Genomic DNA, 23,285 nt, shown 5'->3' with positions numbered 1-23,285 from the left:
AAGCTGGGATCCCCACTGGGATTTGAGATCATAAGGTCGCAAATCTCTGCCTTTCACTCTCCGCTGTCTGTGCAGTGGGAGTACGCCCCGAGCTCTCCTCACAGACTTGAACGGCTCAGAGTGCGCTTTGAACCTCTCACATCAAAGGAGCTGCAGGCTAGAGGGCAGAGAAACTGACACCTCTGGCTGGTACTGAAATGACAGCTCTAGACGCATCGTCTGAGGTCTCTGTCGGTGCCACCACAGCGGGAGCCAGGGCTCAGTGACAGTGCTGGATCTGCCAGCATGCGGTCTGGGTGTTTGGATGGTGGCATCCCCATCTGGGGACCACAAGCCCACAGTGAAGACCCTGGGACAGGCTGGGTCCTTTGTCAATGGTCACAGCTGACAGCTAGAAACCAGGCATCACACCCAGCATGCCAGTGAGGTTGGCAGGTACTATGGGAAAGGTTTCCCGCTTTCTCCGAGGGCTCACACAAACAGAAGCCCAGACTTCAGGCTCAGGGGAAGGAGGGCTGCTCCCTGCTCTTGGGTTCCACAGTCACACCCCTCATCATAGTACCACACAACGTCCTGCACTAGAGTGTGAAGAATTTACTTCTTTGCCCACTGACGTTGGGTTTGGCCACATGATTTGCTTTGGCCAATGCAATGTGGGCAAAAGTGCCAGTTCTAAGCTCAGGGCTTAACGGACAATGTGGGGTTCTGCTCACCCCTCCTGGACCCCTGCTCTCTGCCCTGAGAAGAGACGCCCCAGAGAGCCTCTGGCCCTTCAACGTGGCCAAAAATAGAGGCACGAAGAGCAGACTGGGACCTGACCAGAACCGTGGAGTCCAGCCCAGCACAGCTGAGCCTGGAGAACCCAGCCCAGATCAGCCAACTAGCCAACCTGCAGGCCCAGGACAGGAAAAGAAGTGGTGGTCGTTGTGAACCACTGAGGCTTTTGTGCTTGTTATGCAGCAAACGCTGACAGATACAAGTTTGAAGGGAAGAATGAACTTTTCCTGAGAGCCTTCCTCTTAACTGAAACTTCATGACAGAATTATCTCCGCTTACCCATGAGGTAGCTGATAAAACACACCTTGTTTTGTCACCAGGATCTGCCTGGGGGCAGGGACACATCCTCCAGTTGATGCCCTCATTCCCACTATGTCTGCTCTCCAGCCTCCAAGGCTGTCCTCTGTGCAGGCCTTCAGGCCCCTCCGGGCCCCACCATCTTTCCAATAAGCTCGCTCTCCTCCGTGGCCACCAGAGGTCCTGCCTCCGTGGGACCACTCCCACCCCTGGTGCGAGCATCTGCAGGCCCAGCCTGTGGAAGCCCCTGTCCAGGCTCAGCTCCCCAACCACCCTCTGCACCTGATCAGGGCTGGAGTCAGCCAGAGCCAGGAGGCGCATTGAGCCGGCAGGCAGCCCACACACGGTTACTGACCTTTTACCATGCGCCCCACTCAGGGCTTGGCCTCAGTCTGGCAAAGAAGTGAGATAGAGTACAATGAACAATTCAGTCGCTCCTTCCACGGTGCAGAGGTGGTAAGGAGAAGACGGTGCCCTGGAGGGTCTATAAAGAGACTTCAGCGGGTCAGGAATTATTTGTCAGAGCAGCTGAGGGGCAGACGACGGGTAGCAGTGGATCGGGCAAAGAGGGGGAAACATCATGGCAGGCAGAGGGAGCGGCTTGCACAAAGTATCGGTGTCCCTATAGATTACGGTTTCAAATCACAGCCAGGTGCTTGCATGGAATGTTGCTGGTGTCCTGCCTTGTTCTCCTAGGACCCCTTCACCACTCTATGCTCCCAGCCCAGCTCTTCGGGGGGCTCTGTACTTTGCTGCTGAAGGCTGGACCCTGCAACCTCACGTGAGTCTCCTTGGGCCCTGCCGCCGCCTCACTCCTACAGAGATTCAGGAGAGACTGGGGAGCTCTACGTTCCCTGTGCCCACCAGAGGCACCAACGTGTGCCTGGTGTGTGCGTGCAAAATCCCAACTCTCTGCTTCCATGCGGGACAAACCCTGAGGTGTAACTCACACTCCAGAGCTCCTTGTAGGATCAGCTGGGGCTGAGACTTGGCCCGCGCTGCCCCCTGCTTGGCTTTACCCTTCTCTGGCCTGCATCTCCCAGCCCTGTACAGGCTTCTCCTGGGAGCTTTTTTTTTTTTTTTTTTTTTTTTTAANCTGAGCCGAAGGCAGACACTGAACCACTGTGCCACCCAGGCACCCCATCCTGGGAGCTTTTCTTGAGTGAATTGCTGTTACTCAAGCTCAGGGTCTGCTTCTGGAAGATCTTGACCTGTGATGCTCAACTCCCCCGAACCAAGCCTTCCCTCAACAGCTGATCTAAGGATTCTCCCTCAAGCCCTCTACCCCAGCCCCTCACCAACAGCAGAGAATTTGGACCTCTCTCCCCACCACACTTTATGGAGGAACTGATCAGACTTGAAGCCTGTAGTTTCCTCTTCCCCCCACAATCATGGCCCCCCATGAGGACCACTATCACCCCTCTCTGCTTCCTCCCTTCTCTCCTCCCGCGGGCTCAGCACACTCACAGTGCATGTCCTGTCTCACCTTCTGCACAGCAGAGCCCAAAACCCACTCGAGCAGCTGGGCCTCTGATCCTGTGAGGCTCTGAGCCAGCTAGACTAAATGCCCCATGAGACTGAGCCTGCTCAGAAACTCAGCATTCGGGTGACAACATGCATCACGGATTCACCCCAGTGCTGAGAATGAAGGCGGGAAGATGAATGTGTTTCGAGTACCCAAACAACTTTCCTTGAGTTTCTGTTGGTCTTCCCATTTTACAGAGGAAGAAACTGAGGCTCAAAAGGGCCAAATGCCTTGCCCTGTAAGTAGCAGCACAGGACTTGAACCAGGTCTTGGGTCCCTTACTCTAGGTTCTGGGCTCTTAGACTCCGAAAGGGGGCTGTCCTCCGATTTTTCTGCCTATGTCTTCTGGGACCTTTGGTAGGAGGCAAGTCTGTTTTGAACTCCATCCAGAAGACCTTATTTACTAATGGATATTATATATCTATAAGCCCTCTCTTCCTCCACTCTCCTTCAGCATCTGTGTTATATAAAGAATGGAGTAGCCCATGCAGCCCGGCCATTCTGGAAAACCATCAGACACAATTTCGACAAAGTAAACATGTACGTGTAGTCTATGACCCCGCATTTTCACCCCTGCGCACATGCCCGAAGGCTCACGTTGGGCCACCTATTGGATGGCCATCACAACTTCATGGGGGCAGAGATCTGGGTGCCCATCGCTGGGAGAGTGGACAGGTAAAGTGCAGTCGAGGTACACATGGGGTGTCACACAGCAGCCAGAAGCAAAGACTTGATGTGTAAGAAGCAACATGGAAGGATCTTAAAAAGAACCTTTGGTGAAGAAAGTAGAAAATAGATTGAGAGCTATGATACCATTTCAGGAAGTAAAATTGCACATGCACATGAAACAATGTACATTTTGTAAGGATATATTCAAATACAAAGACATCCGCTCAAGTGGTTGCCCTAGTAAAGGAAGGGGATGCAAGAGCAAGAAGGGTGAGAAGGGACCAAAGCAGGGGTAAGGCATTACTGTAGAGTGAGAATGCACTGCGGTTTTGATCATATAGCCTGATAGCAAGAGATGGGTTATTCGCTGTGTTGTGGCCTTTCTGATTTGACCTGAATTAATTACCCAAATCTCCTGTGTCTCAGTTTTTCTCTTGGTCAAGGGGAGAGGAAGAAGTGGCAAGGGGAAGTAACTGTTAGTTAGAAAGCAATGTGGCCTGTAAGTAAAAGCACAAAATCTGAAGCCAGATGCGAGTGAAGCAGGCAAGGTGGGAGGCCCTAGGGAGAGGTGGGGGCTGTGGCACATTGGAAAAATGTCCCTTTGAAGGGATCAGTCTCACTTATATCCAATTATATCCCCATGGGGCGACATAGGCCTAAAGTTGCCAGAGCTTCAGAGTATTCAAGGGAAGGTAAAAATCCAGATTCTTGGATGAAGTCTCAGGGTTTTTTAATGCTTGCGACTTATTTTTAAAAACACCATGTCAGCCGCAAGTTGAAATCTTAGCCCCACCACCAAATAGTTGTATGACCTGGGATATGGCATTTAACTTTCCAATCTAAGCCAATTTTCTTGGCCATAAATGAAGATTCTAAGATCTCCCCGGCCAGGTGCTGAAATGAGCTAATACAAGTCCAGGGCATGGCTCTGTCAGTTAGAGCCCTTATCATCACGGAAAACCTGCCCTGTGTTGAATATGCTAATATATTATCAACTCCTACTTTTCATATGGGTAAACTGAAGCTCAGAGGTGTAGAAAATTAAGTAGAAAAGTCAGGTCGAAGAAACATATCTTCCCCAAATGTGATTAAAAAAAAAAAAAAGGAATGGGTAAAACTGATAAATAAGGGTTAGGGGATTGAAAGGGCTCTAAGTAAAGCAGAAGTGATTATTAATCAGGCTGACCCCTAACAAACCATGGGAGTCTCTAATAAAGCTGTCTACTGTCCCAGAGGCACACAGACTTTGCCAGGCCAGTAACAGGTACACATTTATAACCCACAGGCCAGTGGTGTGCTGCTGCTGTTGGCCTCATGCCAGCTGTGCCAACTCACACTGGCTCAAAACCCAATTATTCTGGAACCCCAAGAGCTGGTTATTAAATGTGGCCACTGTGGTGGGAGTCCTGGTGAGAGTATTTACAACGCAGGAATTGGCAAATACTGCAAACCAGGGCCTTGCTTTTGCCCCTGGAGAGCTTGGCATCAAATGTTTGCCACTGAATGGGGCCCAGTGACACTTACGGCTTTGGCAAAATCGTCCCTTTCATTCTGAGAGGCCTCATGTGCATGCTTGCCTTTCCCACTGCACGGCCCCAGCCTCTGGAAGCAACACTGGGTCAGGAAAAAATATTGTTGCCACAAGATGGTTAGTGATTCATTGGGGGGGTTGGGGAGTGGAGGGAGGTTACAGTTCAGGGAGGAAAAACACTTTTTCAATTAAAGCCATCAGAGACCCAGATCAAATCAGGAAGCCTCCTGCCTGCCTACTGGGTAGGTGGGATTGTCTGGAAAGGACAGTAGCAAAATGTTCCGGTTGGCAAGATGCAGTAAGGAATGAGCCCTCCTGTGCCCCCTCTCCAGGGGAAAGAGGCTCAGTGCAGTAGACAGCAGGGGACGGGCAGCTCGGGGTAAACATCACGCTCTGCAGAGGAACTGAAAGTCACCGTTTGCAGGCTCCTGCTGCTCTGAGGAACTGGCAGCGGCCCCCTTACACCGTGGGTCTGAAACCCCAGAGAGAGACGGGGAATGCAGCCCTACCTGCTTCAACAAAAGCCGAGCCTCCCCCAGGGGAGGGAAGGCACTCTGTGTGGGAGCTCAGCGGTGGGAGGAAGAGCAAAGGGGACGGCCAGATACCCACGGGCAGGCCAGGAGGGCTGTGATTTTCACAGTGGGACAGGGGGACTTCTGTCGACGTTTAGTGAGCTTTGCGTCTATTTCGGGCAAGATTCTTTTTTTTTTTTTAAAGATTTTATTTATTTATTTGACAGAGATAGAGACAGCCAGTGAGAGAGGGAACACAAACAGGAGGAGCGGGAGAGGAAGAAGCAGGCTCATAGCGGAGGAGCCTGATGTGGGGCTTGATCCCATAACGCCGGGATCACACCCTGAGCCGAAGGCAGACGCTTAACCGCTGTGCCACCCAGGCGCCCCTTGGGCAATATTCTAGATCAGATTACTAACAGCCTGGTTTGTAAGAGGTGCCAAAGCTAGTGATGCTCGATCCTGGGAACTAGCAGGAGTTCATCAGGAACAGACCAAGTCAGGTGAACCTGGTTTTCTTATTTTATTTACACAGAAGGCCGATGTCTGTTTGCTAGCCTAATGAATTAGATCATTTGTTGTATCTGATAGCGATCACAGCTCGGCTGGCTGCGGAGGCCAGGCAGGTGGTGTAAACGAGGGAACAGGCTGGAAGTGAGGCAGTGGGGAGAGATGAGGACTTTGTCCCATCAAAGGGAAATGCCTCACCGAAAGGGGGACGCTTACCCTGGGGTGATGCACGTCTAAGCTTATCAGTCCTCACATTTTTCAAGGAATGCTAAAAAATTCAGAACATTTTATAAAATCTCGGAATTTCTAAAAATGCTTTCAGCTGGTTCATAAAAACATATGTCAGGCAAAGAGAACGTGAAATCCAACACCGGGGTGTGTGTGTGTGTGTGTGTGTGTGTGTGTGTGTGTGTGTGCCAGTTTGTGATCTTTGATATAATATATATAGTTTCAATAAAGCATTTGGCCATATCCGTCCATGATTTTTTTGGTCGAGAACTGCATGGAGGAATACGGGCGAGGAGCAGAGTACGCCATGGTCAGTCAACCTGGACGTGGAGTCTGGTGCTGCTGGGCTCTCCCTCTCATTTACACCAGTGATTCTGATTAGGATCCAGGAGGGGGACTCGCCCATGTGTGGCTGCCTCCAAACTAGCAGGTGTGTCAGTTATGCTGGGTGCCGGACGGAAGCGGGTAGAAGCAGAGTTCCATGATCTGGGCGCAGAGGGTGGGTCAGATGGAAGGCCCGCTGGGCACTGACCACCTGGTTTCACTCAGCCCATCCACTCTGCCACTCCAGTTTGGGCCCCATTTGGTGGGTACCCTCCTCTCGGCATTCCCATTTGCATCCTTGGAAATCAGAAGCAAGACAGCAACAAGCACTATTGCCCCCAATGGGCATCACTGCACCATGGGTCCCCACCAGCAGAAGACACCCGAGATGACTCCCCACCCCACAATCAGTCCTCTCGAAGAGACACGTCTATCATTATTTGCAGACAAGATGGTGTATTCCAATCGGGTGGCCTCTCTAGAGGCCAAAGAATAAAGAAACAATGAAAAATCACGAGATAATTCAAAAACATAGGTGAGAGCAGCCCCCGAACACTGCAACGTCCCTAGATATCAACAAAGCCCAATCAGGAAATGTCCTGGAAAAAAGACAAACTCTGTCTGCCAAGGTAACTAAACTCCATCACAGGTAAGAATGTAAGATATAAGAACCATATTGAGGAAATATAAAAGACAGCATAAAACAGACATAAAAGGAAATCTGAGGGACACCTGTGTGGTTCAGTCAGTTAAGCATCTGCCTTCGGCTCAGGTCATGATCCCAGGATCATTGGGCTCCTTGCTCATCCTTGCCTGCCGCTCCCCCTGCTTGTGCTCTCTTTCTCTCTCCGACAAATAAATACAATCTTAAAATTTTTTAAAAAAAGGAAATCTGAACAAACAGAAAGGATGCTATGCTCTCAAATGGAAGGACTTGGTAGTGTAAGGATGTGACTTATCTTCTAATGAATTTATACATTCGGTGTAATTACATACAAACTCCAATGGGTTTTTTTTAGAACTCTGCAAGCTGCTTATAAAATTCACCTGGAAAAGAAAATGCATGAAAGCCCCCAAGGAATGAACAGAAGAGCGATCAGTAGGAACTTCGTCCACCGGATGGGAACACACACAACAGAGTCACGTAATAAGGATGTAATGGAGTCAGGGCAATGACAGATTCATCAGTCACACAGCAGAAGGAAGAGCCCAAACGCAGATTAGCACCTGGTGGGAATTTAGCGTGTGATAAGGTGGCTATTGCGAAGGATGTTTTTGCAAAGGATGTTTTAACATACGGTGTCGCTCTCCATTTGGATGATGGGCTTATAGTCCCTATTTTATATCAAATGTAAACATAAGAGATAAAACTTTATCATGAAAGTGTTAAGGAAAAAAATAACATTTTCCCTGGGTAAATAATATCGAGATAAATAATTCACAAAACCTGGAATCCATAAATGAAAACATTTGACTACATAAACACTGTGAAAATTCCACATGACAAACGAACCGTAAACAAAGTTTTTAAAACATGACAGGTTGGGAGAAAATATTTACATCATAACTAACTAACCCCCAAAAATTAACACGCAAAACATATAAAGAGCTTTTTTTAAAAACCAGAAAGGTTTTTTAAGAGGGAAAAAACTGACAAAGACTAAAAATAGGCAATTCACAGAAGAAGAAATACAAAAGGCCAGTGAACATAGGAAAAAATGTTTATAATGAAGGAAATGTAAAATAAAATATTGAGATTGCATGTTTCACCCACTGCTTGGTGAAAATTATAGACCCTGATAATGTCTAGTATTGAGAGGATGTGGGCACATGGTTGGTGGGCCCCAAGTGGCATTGGGTGGGCGGGTCACTTGGAAGGGGTTTTTGGCAGGATGAAAAGGCTGTATGTAGGATAAGAACGTGCGTTCCTTCACCCTACTAACACCACCTTGAAGAGAACTTGCACCTGTGACAGAGGCCCGCACGAGCCTGCCGATTGCGCTGTTGGTTTTTTGTGCTAATAACTACAAGGACGTGGTCTAAATGACGACCCGTGGGAAGATGAACTGTATGGTAACAATGGCTGAGAGGCACAGAGGTCTGTGAACTACTTGGATAGATCTCAAAGACAAAGTGCTAAGAAAAGAAAGCAAATTGTGGAACAATATGGACAGCATAATCCCGTTTATTTTTTTTTAAACCCTATATATCTGTACAAGCTCCCATCTCTGTGTAAATGCACACCCAAAGGGCAAATGCCACATGGTTGGCAGAGGCTGTCCCCACCGAGGAGAGACAGGCGCGGGGACGCTCAGGGCAGACTTTCGCTTTCTATTCTCTGTGCTTCTGTCTTGTTGGAACGCTTCTAAGAGGCATGTTCACATTTCACTTGGGTTGAAATAGCAAGCAAGCCAGGGCACCTGGGTGGCTCAGTTGGTTAAGTGTCTGCCTTTGGCTCAGGTCACGATCCGGGGTCCTGCTCAGAGGGGAGCCTGCTTCTCCCTTTCTTCCCCGCTAATGCTGTCTCTCTCTCTCAAATAAAAAAATAAAATCTTAAAAAAAAAAAAAGCAAGAAAAGAAAAAGACAGGAAAACAAGAAATAAAGGGAAGGAGAGAGAACAGGAGCAACTCTCTACATAGGTCTTGCCACCCAGGGAAAGGGGCATAAGGAATAAAAGGTAATTAAAAAAAAAACTTCAAAATTATTATTATATGTGTCTGGGGTTTTATGTTGGAATGATTGCAATGTCTGGGAACTACACAGAGGCGGTGGTCACACAACACTGTGAATGTACGAGATACCACAGATTTGTTCATTTGAAAACAGTTCGTTTCATGTTACATACAACCCTCCATGGCTCCCTTCTGCCTGCAGAACAGTCTCCAAATTCCCCAGCCCACCGAGCAGCCCTTCCTCAATCAAGTCACAGGCTTCCTTTCCCCAATCTCTGCGGGGACTCCTGTGTGGGACATTTCTGAGCCCCAGATTTTCTGAGATGATCCCATTCCCTATAGCAGCAATTTTAAAATAAAGGCAAGAAGTGATATTTGAAAGGAAAATGATTATTATCAAAATGACACTTCAGCCATGGTTAGAACAATTAAAATGGTCCTAAAGGGTATAAACTGGAAAGGGAGAGGCCCCCTTCTCTTGTTGGTAACCCCCCGAGGGCCTGAAAATCCCCATTCCTGCCCCACTATGAACAGTTTCTCTTTCCTGTCGCTGGGATGAATGTGCAACCTTGTGCATATAATCTATCCCCAAACAAAGCGCTCCGCCTGTAACATCATCCTGCAACTTCTTTGACCTTTTGGAGAGATTTCCAACTTATTACAAACAGCTCTGCCTTAATTTTCCTGACAACAGCATCGTCTTCCACTGGCCAGGCCACAATTTACAGACAGCTTCCTATTAATCTCAGTTAGGTGGCTTGCTGGTTGTTCCTGGTCCCCCATTTGAAGTGCCGCTGCCATGAACGTCCTTGTACGCATCTTTGCCCAGGTGACCTGTCGGACACATTCTTGGTGGCAGGGCCATCATCATGGGGCCTCAGGGCCCTGGGCACTTGCGATGTTCTGGGACACTGGCGATTTGCCCTCCAGAGCATTTGCCCCGGTTTGCCCTGCCTCCCATCACGTGTGAGACCTACTGCCATCTCCCTCCCTGCCCCGCACCTCCACCTGCTCTTGGAACTTGACCGTGTGCACAACAATCACGTGAGGATTTTGTGTAAATGCTGACTCTGGAGGCGCCTGGTGGCTCAGTCGGTTAAGCATCTACCTTCAGCTCAGGTCACGATCCTGGGGTCCTGGGATCAAGCCCCACATCAGGCTTCCTGCTCAGCGGGGAGCCTGCTTCTCCCTCTCCCTCTGCTCCACCTGCTTGTGCTCTGTCTCTATCAAATAAATAAAATCTTTTTAAAAAGTGCTGACTGTGGAGCTGGAGCTCTGGGTCTGACTGTCTGCATTTCTAATAAGCTCCCAGGTGATGCTCACGCTACTGCCCTGGGGCCCACGCTTGGGGTAGCAAGGCTCTCCTGCAGAAATAAAATGTGAGCCTTGTCTGGGTGATTTTAAATTTCCTAGTAGTCACATGAAAAAGAGCTTTAAGGGGTGCCTGGCTGGTGGAGCATGTGACTCTTGATCTCGGGGTCATGAGTTCAAGCCCCACGTTGGGAACAGAGATTATTAAAAAAAAAAAAAGTGAAGAAAAAGTGTTCTAAAAAATCAGGTAAAATTAACTTGATGCATGTTATCTTATTTAACTCAATACGGCCAAAATAGTAGGATTTCAATGTGCAATAAAAATTATTATGAGATATATTGCTTCTTTTCTTTCTTTTTTTAGTTGCTTCTTTCAGACTAAGTCTTTGACATCTGGTGTGCGTTTCTCGCTTTGCACATCTCTGTTCAGACTAGCTGCAGCCCAAGTGCTTGTGCACATGTGGCCAGCGCCTGCCTTATTCCCCAGCGCTGGACAATCTCTTGGGCTCTACCAGCAAGGGAACAAGGGCACCATCTGTTTCTCAGACTCCACGGAGCAGCACAGGGCAAACGGGGTGCAGGCAGAAGGCACCAGTGGGAACATTCTTTGGCCAAAGGGGGTGCGGTCTGAAGCTGCCTCAGCACTGCAGCAGGAGGGAGCTCTGGATGGCATGAGGACTCCAAGCAATGATGCTATTATTAATATTATTATTACTCTCTGTTCCCAGGCAACATTAACTTTGTTTTTCACATGAAAAAAAGGGAGCTATAACTGACATATAACATTACATTCGCTTCCAGTGTACAGCATAATGATTCGGCGTAATGATAACGATCACCGCCACGTGTCTAGTTAAGATCCTTCACCACACAATCACAAAGTATTTTTTCTTATAATCAGAGCTTTTGGCAATCTACTTACTCTTTTAGCAACTTTCAAATATACAATACCCTATCATTAACTCCAGCTACCGTGCTGTACGTTACAACCCCAGGACTGACTGATTTTATAAGTGGAAGTTTGTACCTTTTGACCACTTTCACTTTTAAAGGGAACCACAGGATGCTGAAAATCGTGCACAGTTTGCTCTCGCTGACCAGGCACGATGCTACTGTTGCCAAATTTTTGCAAAACTCTCCCCCAGCTATCAGAGTCGACATTTAAAGAATGCCGTAATGAGCACTCCAAGTACCTCCCATAAGGTCTTTAAGACTATTTTTGAGATGGCAAATATGTTATGGGTTCTAAAGTTAAATTTTAGAGAAACCTATTTACATGGACAGTTTCCCCAGAAGCAAGGCAGGTCTCCATGGCCGGGGATTTTATCTCTGCTGAGTATTTTCAGTTTGAACTTCCTCACCCCCACTTACTATTTTGCTAAGAGAAAAAGCAGAGATAACAAATACTGACCTGCAGGAATCCTTCTTGAGGCAAAAAAAGAAAAGAAAAGTTAGCCGGAAGAGTGAGGGAGGGAGTGGGCCCAGCCTGGCCGTGTAAGCAGCAGGGCCTCAAGCTCCCTGCACTCAGATGGAGAGGCTGCTTATTTTCCCATCTCTCAGGCTCTGTGATTTATCTTTCTGCTCCTTCCTGGGTAACCATTTGCACCATGGGATTGAAATGTGTTCAGAGCTGCCAGCAGGAATACATCCTTTAGGTGGGAAGCGTGGGGTGGGGCTGAGGGGTGCAGAGGGCTGGGGTAGGGGTGGGGGCACTGGAGGGGGGCGGCGGTGAGACAGGCATGAGCTCCGTCCTGGCTCTGTCCAGCTCAGGACGGAAGGGAGAGGAGATGGGGGGCAGAGGGATGCTGTCGGGAGCCTCTAAGTTCTCCTCCTCCTCCAGTACTCAACATTTGCCTCCAGAATCATTTCCCTCCACTGTGTGCAAAGAAGGAAACCCATCTTCTCCTTCTCTATGTCGTTTCCCCTTTTCTCTCGCCCCAAGCCAAGGTTCTGTATTTAACAAAGCTGCATGCTTTGAACTCCTCCCCGTCAAGAATGTCACCATGTGTCTTTTGGTGCTGCTTGCATACAGACGGTGTTTCTAATTGTGCAAGCTTATCCATACTAAACACCTAAACATCATTATCTTTCAAACCCCTTCATGGTTCCCCTGGTTCCTCTGGTTCCTGGATCAGGGGCATTCTCTATCTCCCCATTGCTGGGAACCTGGGAGGGATATTTTTATCCTTAATGATAAATCCCTGAGATGCTCTTCTTTCTAGCTTGCTTCATTTCTTTGTGAAACTCTCGAGGTACTTGGGTGGGAGACAGAAATGACAGCTGGCAGACAAGCTCTGTGTCCTCAGCCTAGAGGGGAGCCACCTGGGGCAGCTCCCTGATTAGCTCTGCTGCTCGCCCCCAAACTCCCCTGCCGCCTTCCCTTCATCCCAGACCCAGTTCGGGCTGCTCTTGCTGCAGATTCCCAAACAGCTGCTCTGAGCGCTCCCCTCTCCTAAACCCCCATGTCATTGTTATGCAAGGAACCCTAACATTTTAGAGCACGGGGCCTTTGGAGGTCTCTATTACACTCCCCTCTTTGTAGAGGTAAAGTAACTGAGGCCTTTCCTCCCTCACTCACATTACAAATTTACCCCTTCATTCAGCCATTTAGCAAATGTTTATTGAGAAGCTCCTGTGGCCACGTGCTCTTCTAAGAGCTGCAGACACAGCAGTGAGCAAGACAGACAAGGTCTCAGCTCCCCTGGGTTTCATATCCTCATAGCGGAGACAGGTGACAAATGAGTGAGTCAATAAATAACAGATAGTCACTGCGGTGGGCAGAACCCCCTCAAAGAAGTCCCCGTCCTGATCCCTGAATCCCAGAGATATGGTTTGTTGCACGGCATGGGGGGATTAAGATGCAGAAGGAATTAAGGTTGCTAATGTACTGACCTTGAGATAGGTGACCTTGAGATTCAGGTGGACCAAATCAAATCCCAAGGATCTTCATAAAGGAAAGAGGAGAGTCAGAACCAGAGATGAGACAAGGGGAGAAAGCCATTGTTGGCTCTGAAGATGGAAGAATGGGCTATGAGCCCAGAAATGCAGGCAGCCCCTAGAAACTGGAAAAGGCAAGAAGACAGATTTCCCCCTAAGTCTCCAGAAAGGAGCACAATCCTGCCAACACCTTGATGTTAGCCCAGTGAGATCCATTTCAGATTACCAACCCCCCAAACTGTAAGCAAATATATTTGTGGGTTGTTTTTTTTTTAAAGATTTTATTTTTAACTAATTTCTACCTCCAACGAGGGGCCAAACTTACAACCCTGAGATCAAGAGTCACGTGCTCTACCAACTGGGCCCATGGGGACCCCACATCTGTGTTGTTTTTAAATCACTACATTTGCAATAATTTGTTACCGCAGCAAAAGAAAACCAATATGGTTGCTGACAGTGATAAGAGCTATGAAGAAAAATAAAACAGGCTCATAGCAGAATGACTGTCAGGGCAGGGCATGACTTTAGATGCGGAGACCTGGGAGTAACTTTGAGGCAGTTAGCTATATGGTAATCTAGGAGGACAGAGTCCCAGGCAGAGGGCAGGGCAAGTGCAAAGATCCTGGGGCAGGGAGGAGCTTCGTGTTGGTAGGCGTGACTATCTCCTCAATGCCTTCCCACAAAGGGAGAGCCATTCTGTTGTCTGGTTTCCCAGTCAATAGTTTTTCTTGCAGATTTCTGAGTAACCTTGAAATCTACTTGTGAATGTCTGGTTTCCCTCTTTAAAGCCTGGGACTATGTCCTTGTGTCCTGTCCTTGTCCCAGTATGAGGTGCTATGGCCTCTTCTCAAGGACTTCAGAGTGTATATTCACCAGAGACACTGGATTTTGGAAAGCACAGTTCTTCGTTTCAAAACTTCAGAATCTTTCCTCCCAAGTCATGACAGAGCATAAATGTGGTGGAGAGACAGGCAGGCACTCTGATGGCCATCTGCCTCCCAGGGACTCTTGACTTGGACAGTCAGTAGCAGCCGAAATGAAGGAACTTAAAGAACTTACTACTCTCTTACCGTGAATCTCTTTGTAAAAATGACTAACGGATTACCTACTAATTCATTCAATACTGGGGAAGAAATTTGGATTTTTCCATCTCGGGATTGCTCAAAGTAGGGCACACTTCTGCCAGGAAGAGGGGGATTAAGGTTAACCTCAAAGGGTTTTGTGAGCACCTAGTGGTAAACAGAAGCACCTATCTTCCAGCCAAGTCCAATTGGGCCTTTCGTTCAATGAATGGTTATGAATTCTCTGTCCTGTGTCAGACTCTAGGGCAGACACAGAAGCGAACGAGCCCTCACTCGTGTTCCCAGAGCTCATGAGGGTGGAGAGGTGGGGGGAGACAGACACCACATGGGAAGGGCATGGTAGCAGGAAGAGGGGAAGTGCTAGGGGAGCTCAGAAGAGGGAGTGATGATTTTTCAGAAGGATTGGGTGGGTCATTCATTTCCTCCCACTTGAGGGGAGCTCCTCTTGCTCTGAAGATACCTGAAACATCTCTACTTCAAGACATACAAATCCAGGACTCAGGAGATAATCTTGATAATTGCTTGTCATCAGTCTCTAAACAGAACGTCCATCCCATAAGGGCAGGGACTACGTCCATGAGGTCGATTAACTATTGTACCCCAGCGCCCAGCCAAAATTTGCTGAATGAACAAGCAGATGAACAAATGGGGACTCTCTGAGCTAAGTCATTCTGGAATGACAAGTCATTAAGAAATAGGGTCAAGAGATAGGGCTATAGTGCTCACTGGACTCGGCTTAAGAGTAGGGTCATCTTGACCCTCATTCAAGAAGGTTAAAGGTTCAAATGCCATTCAACTCACAGCTGGTTCCATTGCCAGGGCCAACCTCAGGTGGTCAGGAAAGCAGAGGTCAGTAGCCAAACATGGCGGCAGCATCAGACTCACTCTCGCCTTTCAGCCAGAGGCCCAGGCGGCAGGGTGCCTTGGTGACTAAGAGCCAAGCCAAGGAGAGGGCGGGTGGCCTGGCCCTTAAGCCAGAGCATGGCAGATCAAATAACGTCCCTATTCCATCACTGACTAGTTGTATGAAGCAAGCAAACAATGTTAGCCTCTTAGTTTTCTTGTATTTCAAATGGAAATAATGATAATGATACTCCCTTCTAGGATTCAATTAAAGGACATATATCAAGTGGCTGGCTCCAGAAAGGGCTCAATAAATGGGGGCAATGGTGAGAAGGGAGGAGGAGGTAGGGCCCAGGGGTAGTTAGGGGACCCTCTGTCTGACCCCTCCGGGATCTCCAAGGCTTTCTCTTACGGCTGCCTAGTGGAGACCCCAACCACCAGCCCCTGCCCTGACCCCCTCCTTCTGTCATCCCTCTTCTCCAAAGCTGGGGTGACATAAGCCCAATGAGCAGGCACAGGACCATCACTATTCTTGAATAGGTCCCCATCGAGACAGGACAGAGAAGCCCAGACTCGGCACCTCCTTCTCCTCTCTGCTCCTGGGCAGTAATCTGGCTAGTCAGGATGCCTGGCCACTCATTCTCCTTTCCCAGCCCCCCAGACTGTCTTGTAACAATCCCAGGACTCCTGAGGTTTTGTGTCCCCAAGTGTCAGCCCTGTCTGCCTCCCCTGCACCTGGCATCCCCAACCTTTGGCAGTCCTGGGCTTCAGCCTGGGTGTTGCTGAGCTAACTGGCCTCCGTGCTTCTCCCCCTCATTCCATGTCATTGCAAAATGATCATTCACTGAGCCACACATATGCCCCAAGCTGCGCTGTGTGCGCCACATAAACCATCTCCTTCCATCCTGGAGACGTGCCTACAAGAGAAGTATTGCCTTTATCCCGGTATTTCAGAAGCAGAAACAGAGGGTAGTCGGACTAGGACCCGGTGGGAGCTGCTGCTGCAGGAAGTAGGAAAACACTGAGGGAAGCATCCCAGGTCCTCACATACAGGAAGAAGGCAAGGCCTTGAAGAGCCAGGAGTGAAAACCCACGAGAAGAGAACAGGAAAGACCAACAGGCAACAGTTAAAGAGGGAGACCAGCCAGATCAGGCAGGCTTGCAGCTGAATGAGAAACTCAGTGGTGAAATTCAAATCCACATCAGAGGGGGTAAGAGCGAAACCGAGACTGGGGAGCAGGAGACCCTGCCCAGAATGCAGAGGAAACTGGCCAAGGCATGACAAGCCAGGGTGAGGAGTCAACAAACAGATCAGGTGCGTCTCGTGGACACCCAACGGAGGGCTGCTAAGTGTGGCACACACTCAACAAGTCACCACGGTAGCTGAAACATGCAGCTCTTTCTATATTCTCATGGGTGGCAGCAGACCTCAGTCGTTCGATAAATATTTACCAAGTGGCCACCGCATGCCAGGGACCGTTCTAGGACAAACAATAAATAAATCAAGTAAAGCAGGCAGTTACAAGCGCCACCGGGAAGATAAAGCAGGATATGGGGATGGGAGCGACAGGTGGGGGTGGGTAGACATTTCTGTGGAGTCATCAGGGAAGGCCTCTGGGTGGGGGGATTTTCTTAGAGGAAAAACTGCCTTCTGCTGGGTGACTTTAAGTGGTCTCTTGCATATTTGAAAGCCAGACCCAGAACCTCATCTTGAAAGCAACTCTGGGCGGAGAGGCTAAACCATCTATAGTACACAAGCCTTGGAGGTGCCTTCGCAGGGCAGAAACGGCTGAGGTACGGATTGGCGTTTGTGCTTTCTGTGGTTACAGTTGGAGAAAGGGATACTGAACCCCAGGATATCTGGCACAGAGATGCAGCACAGAGAATGTCGGGGGTGGGGTGGGGGTGGGAGTGGATCCAGCAACGTGGCGCAGGCCGCAGCTACAGAGAGGGTAGAGTCGGAGACCACAGGGGTCGGATCACGGCTTGTGCACTTTGGGGGCAGTGAAACTTGATGTTCAATTTAAAATCTTCAATTTCTGCTTTGAAATTCCCCTAGGACAGCCCAAACCTCTGCATGTTAGGATGCTTTGAGCTGCAGGTGACAGAAAACCCTCATTCAGTTACTTGAACAAAAAGGAATGATCGCATGAACAGGAAGACAAGAGGCAGGGCGGCGACGAGGTTGACTGATTCTCTCCAGTTAATTCAACGGCATCATCAGGGACCCGAGTTCATGGCACCTTTCTGCTCTGCCCTCTGCTTATCGGCCTCACTCCCCAGCTACCCCATCCCCCCTTGCTTGCAAGACGGGAGCAGCAGCCCCAGTTATTACACACTATAACAGCTTCCACAGGTAGAAAAGGGACCATTTCAGCCTTGTATCTCTTTCTAAGACAAATAAACCTTTCCCAGAAGCCCCACATAGCGCTTCCCTTCACATCTCCTTGGTTACAATCACATCCTATTCCCGTGCCCAAACCCACCAACCACAGCTGGTGTCGGCCCCATGTGAGCTCTGCTTTGGGCAGCTAAGAGGAAATGGGTCCATTGGGGGTGGTGGGGCAAGGTAGACCAGAAGGCTTGGAGCATGAGAGGCAGGGACACGATGCCTGGGGACCAGGTGGGGAGGGGAGGGCGGAGAAAGCAAAGACAGTCATCTGGAGGTGGAGATGACAGATAAAAGTCGGAAGAGCTGGAATAAAAATGTACTCAAAGACCAAACAGAAGAGAAGTCTGAGCCGAAGAAAGACCGAAATTTACAGACGGAACAGGCTGAACACATTTCAGGAACTACCGACAAAAGGAAAATGACAAGGGTAGAAAAAAACTCCCACCAGCTTCAAAGCAGAAAAAGAAAAAAACCTGGTTCCCTATATGGGAATCAGCACCAGGCTGGCCTTGGATTTTGTATTTGGGGCTATTTGTAATAGCTCATTTCTGAAGGCAGTAGAACAATGCCCCTATAGAATTTTGAAAACAAAAAACTTGGTCCTCAAAATTTTATCTCCATCAAATTCCCTTTGGAAGGTAAAGGCAACTGGGGGATGTTTTGAGCAGCCTGTGTTCAACAGCAGACAAAATAAAAATAAAATAAAATAAATTTAATTTAAAAAAATGCAGCCTTCTCGAATGTGGCCGTCAGGGCCTGAAGGGACTGCTTGGTCCCCGTGGCCTGCCCCCCTCTCCCCGGGCCCCAGCGAGGCCCAGCAGGGGTGCAGGGCGGCCCTGCGTGTCTTCTGTCGCCTGCACCTTCTCTGCTCCCTCCCGTTGTGCAATGTCAGGAAGTGTGTGTGAGAGCCACATCCTTCGCCCCGGGGGCTCAGACGGGATTTTTACTTCACTGGGTGACCGCTCAGAATAACAGCTGCCACCCTCTTCCTGAACTTAATAACAATGGCTCAACCGTTTACCCTCCCGGACACTGGTGACGAACGGCTTTTAGAAAGTTGTTTTGTTTTCTGTCTCCAAAAGCCACACTGGCCCAAGCAACACAACGACGACCACGACGGCCACGGTCAGGGACCAGGAACTGAGTCATGAGCGTCTCACCCGGGTGGCTTGAGCCACTGGGCTTTTTTTCTAAATGGGGAAAGAAGGGTCTAGGAGGCAGATGATTTCGAATTCCTTCTCCACCTGAACTGGCATGAGAGCTGCTGCATGTTCCTGTCTTACACACTCAGTATCCTGGATACAATCCCAATCAAGAGAAAAGACAGGAAGCTCACGGTGAATATTGACGTGATGGGGACCAGGGGCAGCTTTTATTTTCTGCTTTGTTCTTCTTGGTAGGAAGGATGTCAGAAAGAGAGCAAGGGTTGAGGGGTTGTAGGAACCCAGCAGAAGGGCCCTGCTGACTCGGGCTGTGGCGCTGGGTTTGGGGCAGCCATTTCTGTGATGTGCGTGATGCCTCCTACCTCCCCTCCCCCNCCAGCAGAAGGGCCCTGCTGACTCGGGCTGTGGCGCTGGGTTTGGGGCAGCCTACCTCCCCTCCCCCCACCCCCACCCCCCCCAGGCTGGCCCATCGCGACTGCTCCTATTGCTTCAAACTGGTCCTTCATCTCCCAGGGAGGAGGGACATTTCGAAAGGCACAGAAGCCTAACGGCTCTTTCTGGAGTCAATGCTCCTCAGAGGAGGGTCACTTCCCTTTCCAAGTCAGAAAAGGAGTTTACAAGAAACCCAGCTCTGGGCATGGGAAACTCAGGCCTGAGGAGTGAAGCTGACCTGCCCTTCTCTCAGGCCTCACACAAGACTCAGAGTGCTGCCCATCCCCGAGGACCAGAAGGTTCTCAGGACTGGGGGGCCAGAGACGCTGTTGACCCACCCCCTCCCCCACAATTCTGCAGGATCCTAAGGTAACTGAGGCACAGGAATCCACAGCCCAAGGGGCAGAGCTGAGAGACACTGACCACCATGACACCTGCCCCCTTCCCACCACCCCTAGGCACTGCCTAGAACCTTCTAGAATACTGCCCCCTACTCTCCCCCACCTCTACTCCTCTCTCTTCCCTCCTTCCTCTTTCTCTTCTCATTCATTTCTCTTTCCTTCTTTCCTCTCTCTCTGTTGTCTTCCTCCCACTCCGTCCATCTCCTTGTCCCCCTCCCCTCCCTCACCTGAGCAGAAGGTAGGACTGACTATGTTGGTAGCAGATGCAGTTGTTTGGTTTGAGGTCTGTTCCCTCCCAGGGAAGAAAGACAACAGTGAAGGAGGTGGGGGCTCCCCCATGCCAGCCACTCACGGGGGTGGGGGGGTCTACACGTTGTAGGCTTTCCTGCCTTCGTTCCAGGCACCTCATTGCTTAACCACAAGGGCCAGATGCCACTTAGGATCAGATGCCGTTGACAACCGTGGGAAGGAGAAGGGGCCTGTCTCTCTGACAGGTTACACCACCCTGCCTCTGCATGTTCCCAGGGCGCAGTCCACCCTTCCCAGGGGTCCAACACCCAGCCAAGTCTGGACACACTTTCTAGGGTGGAGACCTGGCTGTGAGCTCCACCTTCCGCAGGACTCAGCGACCTTCATACTCACAACAGGAGAGTGGAATGAAGTTACATCCTTCCCTCCCCTCTCTGATTTTCTGGAAGTCTGAGAAAGGTGGAGAGACAGCAAGGTCCCAGAGGGTCAGGAGGGCTCCTCTTCCTGACCTAAATGGGGTGGTCGTGCGGCACGATGCACGGACCCAGCGCCTGAGGACCATCTGCAAAGAGCAGAGGTGGAGCGGCCCTTTTGGTTTTGTCCAAAAAGACAGCCCTCCCAGTGAGAAGAGTGGAGGTAATTAAAATCAGAAAGCGAGTAAAGCCTCCGGTGCTTCACTTGGCCAAGTTTTTCAGGCCAGATTCTTATTTTAGGAGCCTCACATTCTGGTGGCACTAAGCAGGCTCAGGTGTAAGGAATGAGTTATTTAGAAACTGTGGCTCGGCTCAGAAAAGAGTATGAGGTTTTGCCGCGACATGAAAAGAGGAACCAGGGTTAAAATAAGCAGCGATGGGTAAGGACTGAGACCCAGTCGGATCTCTGATTTCACCCCCTTGCACACGTGCTCCTCAGGGGCCATCTACTCTTGTGATCTCAGGGAGGTGTCCTGTTTTTACAAGAAGGTGTCATATTTTTACAGGAAGATGTATCCTTAGGAGTAGAAAATTTTGCAGGCCGCCCAGGCCCCACAGATCCCTGCACCCTGGTGACCTGCTGTGGGCCACCCGAGCGGTCACAGGCCCAGTGCCAGGGTCAGGAGCCCACCCAACCAGCAGAGCCCCAGCTCTTCTATGATGCCTGCCCGCCCATCGCCCTGGCTGAGCGTGGCTTCAGGTCACCAGCTCTGTCCTCACGCTCTGACTGTGGGGCGGGCAGCTGCTCAGGCATCTGGTTGACACGCAGACCTGCAGCCCCTGAGTGGCCTGGGCAGAGAAAGCTATTTGTGCTTGAGCCACCCAGATCGCCTCTGGGCACTGGTAACTGAGAAGGACACCTGTCTCTGGGAGAAGAGCGGACTGGCAGAGAAGGGCCGAGGCATGGCAGGGCGTGCCCGGGTGCAGGGCCCCCAGAGCCCTCTGGTCCCAGACAGGGCCCTCTCCTTCGGCACCTCACGCACAGCCACACAGGCCGCCCACTCCTTACAGGGGTTAGCCAAAGCAAGTCTCTGTTCTTTGCCACCCCCAAAGCCTGACGAGGCCCCAGATCCTGAAACCAATGCAGGATAGGCAGCAACTCCCAGGAACGCACGCGGCCATGGCGGCAAGGGCGCCAAGGTGAGGGGGGACTGGCGAGACGCAGTCGATGCATGTTTCTGGGCCGTGGGTACAGCCACGTGTACAAGAAGCCACAGAGTCATGTCTTTTCCAGCTTCAGGCCTAGTCATACCTGAAGTCGTCTTCACTTTGAAGGAATAGAGAAACCACAAGGGGAAAAAAGATCAAAAGCATTGACCAACTTTTAACTTAAGAGAGTGTAGACTCCTTTCAACAAACCATCTATCAGGGATGCTAACCCGGCCAGGAAAGCTCACACCGTCCTAGACTCACAAAACACTGTGGAGGCCGCAGAGGCCCACTGCCTGCCGTACACAGGCCTCCCCTCAGGAGAGACCGCTGTGCCCATGATAAGCAGCTGTCAAGGGCCTAAAAGGACAGTCTGATACCAGGGATGCCGTCATTCATCCCCGGTGACCAGGCCGAGACGCATGGGCACCCCAGACACACTGGAAACATTCAAATGGGTATTCTTTAGATACTGGAACAGACGCACAGAGGGAAGGATGGAGATGCCCAGAGCAACTCAGCCTGACCTCCATTGGGTGGAGCAATTCCGAATGAGCCCACATTGGGATCTCCCAGAAGCTCCTGCATCAAAGAGCCCCAGCTGCCCGAGAAGGCAGCTTCGAGAGCCCCTGGGCTGGCTCAAGCACCCGCTCAGGGTCTCACTCTGACCGAGTGGCTCATTGAAGTGATTCCTTTGTCCCCCATCGTCTTCCCAGAGGTGTTCTACCCCACACGCCTTCTTACACTTGACACATTTCTAGCAACCGGTACCCCTGGGACCTGCCTGTTGTCCTGCCCTCAATGGCGTCCTAGCTCTGGACAAAATGCGTCATTCCCTTCACACTTTGGAATCAGTGATCATGCCCCACCTCTCTTCCACTTTTACTTTCTTTTCAACTGAACCCCACAGACCCTGTTGCTGCTTCTCCAGGACATGGCGTCCCAACCCTGGTCTACCCTTCCTCTCCACTGCACATGTGGGTGCACGCCATTTGTTGGTGCCTCTTCCCACAGTCGCCAGAACGGAGCATGACTCCTCTGCCCCTCCCCAGGACACCTCCTTTGTTCTGACCACCCCCTGCTCTCTCAATGCCGCCAGATAAAAATAGCTCCGCTGGCCTCCACACCACTTGGTTGTCATGCATTGTGGTCACACAGAGCCCGTGTGTGTGACATGCAAACTATGTGGGGGTGGGCTTTCCAGACTTGGACTTGGAAAGACCTGCTGCGGCTGAGTCCATGTTAACATTTAATGGCAAGTGCTAGACACTTGGCCTCTACACAGTGCCACCAGGTGCCATGAGCATGAGCCTTTGGCAGAACAGGTGTCTACACAAGGAAAGGTACTGTTCTGTCCTAAACCGTTGGGCAATCATCTAGTCCCTCAGAAAAAAACAGTCTGTTCTCCTATAAGCTCCCCGCCTCTCCTTCCTGGCCCACTGACCCTCACTTAGCCAAGCTCACCAACAAGCTATAGTCCCTTTCTGTTGTCTCGGGCGCCCTCCCCCAACAGAGCAGGGTCACAGCTTACCCACCAAGCCAGCCCCACCCAAGGACTACTGGGGAGAAAGAGGCTCAGCCAGGCCCTCACGTCCAGGCTGTTTGGGGCACATGCTTTCTTTCCTCTCTTCTTCATCTTTCTCCCTTTCTCTGCCAACACCGGCTCTACTCATGGGTCCAGGCTGATAAAGGGCTTACCTGGACAGTGAATTTATCATCTTCATTGGGCAGAATCCTGTACGTGTAAACGCAATTCCGGTACCTAAAATAGACCAAAGGCTTCGTTAGAACCCATGTAAGGCAATTC

General features: G+C 50.1%; 1 protein-coding gene across 1 annotated transcript in view; it reads right to left on the bottom strand.

The window, feature by feature from the left end:
- Positions 1-23,285, bottom strand: part of INPP5D (inositol polyphosphate-5-phosphatase D) — a 114,663-nt gene that overhangs the window by 76,569 nt on the left and 14,809 nt on the right. The window contains exon 2 of the mRNA XM_034655413.1: positions 23,177-23,240. Within this exon, the coding sequence (XP_034511304.1) occupies positions 23,177-23,240 (64 nt within the window). The remainder of the gene's footprint in view (positions 1-23,176; positions 23,241-23,285) is intronic.

This window comes from Ailuropoda melanoleuca, chromosome 2 (assembly GCF_002007445.2).
Source record: "Ailuropoda melanoleuca isolate Jingjing chromosome 2, ASM200744v2, whole genome shotgun sequence".
NCBI lineage: Eukaryota > Metazoa > Chordata > Mammalia > Carnivora > Ursidae > Ailuropoda > Ailuropoda melanoleuca.
The sequence above is the reverse complement of the archived record's forward strand: the minus strand, read 5'-3'. Positions and strand labels throughout refer to the sequence as shown.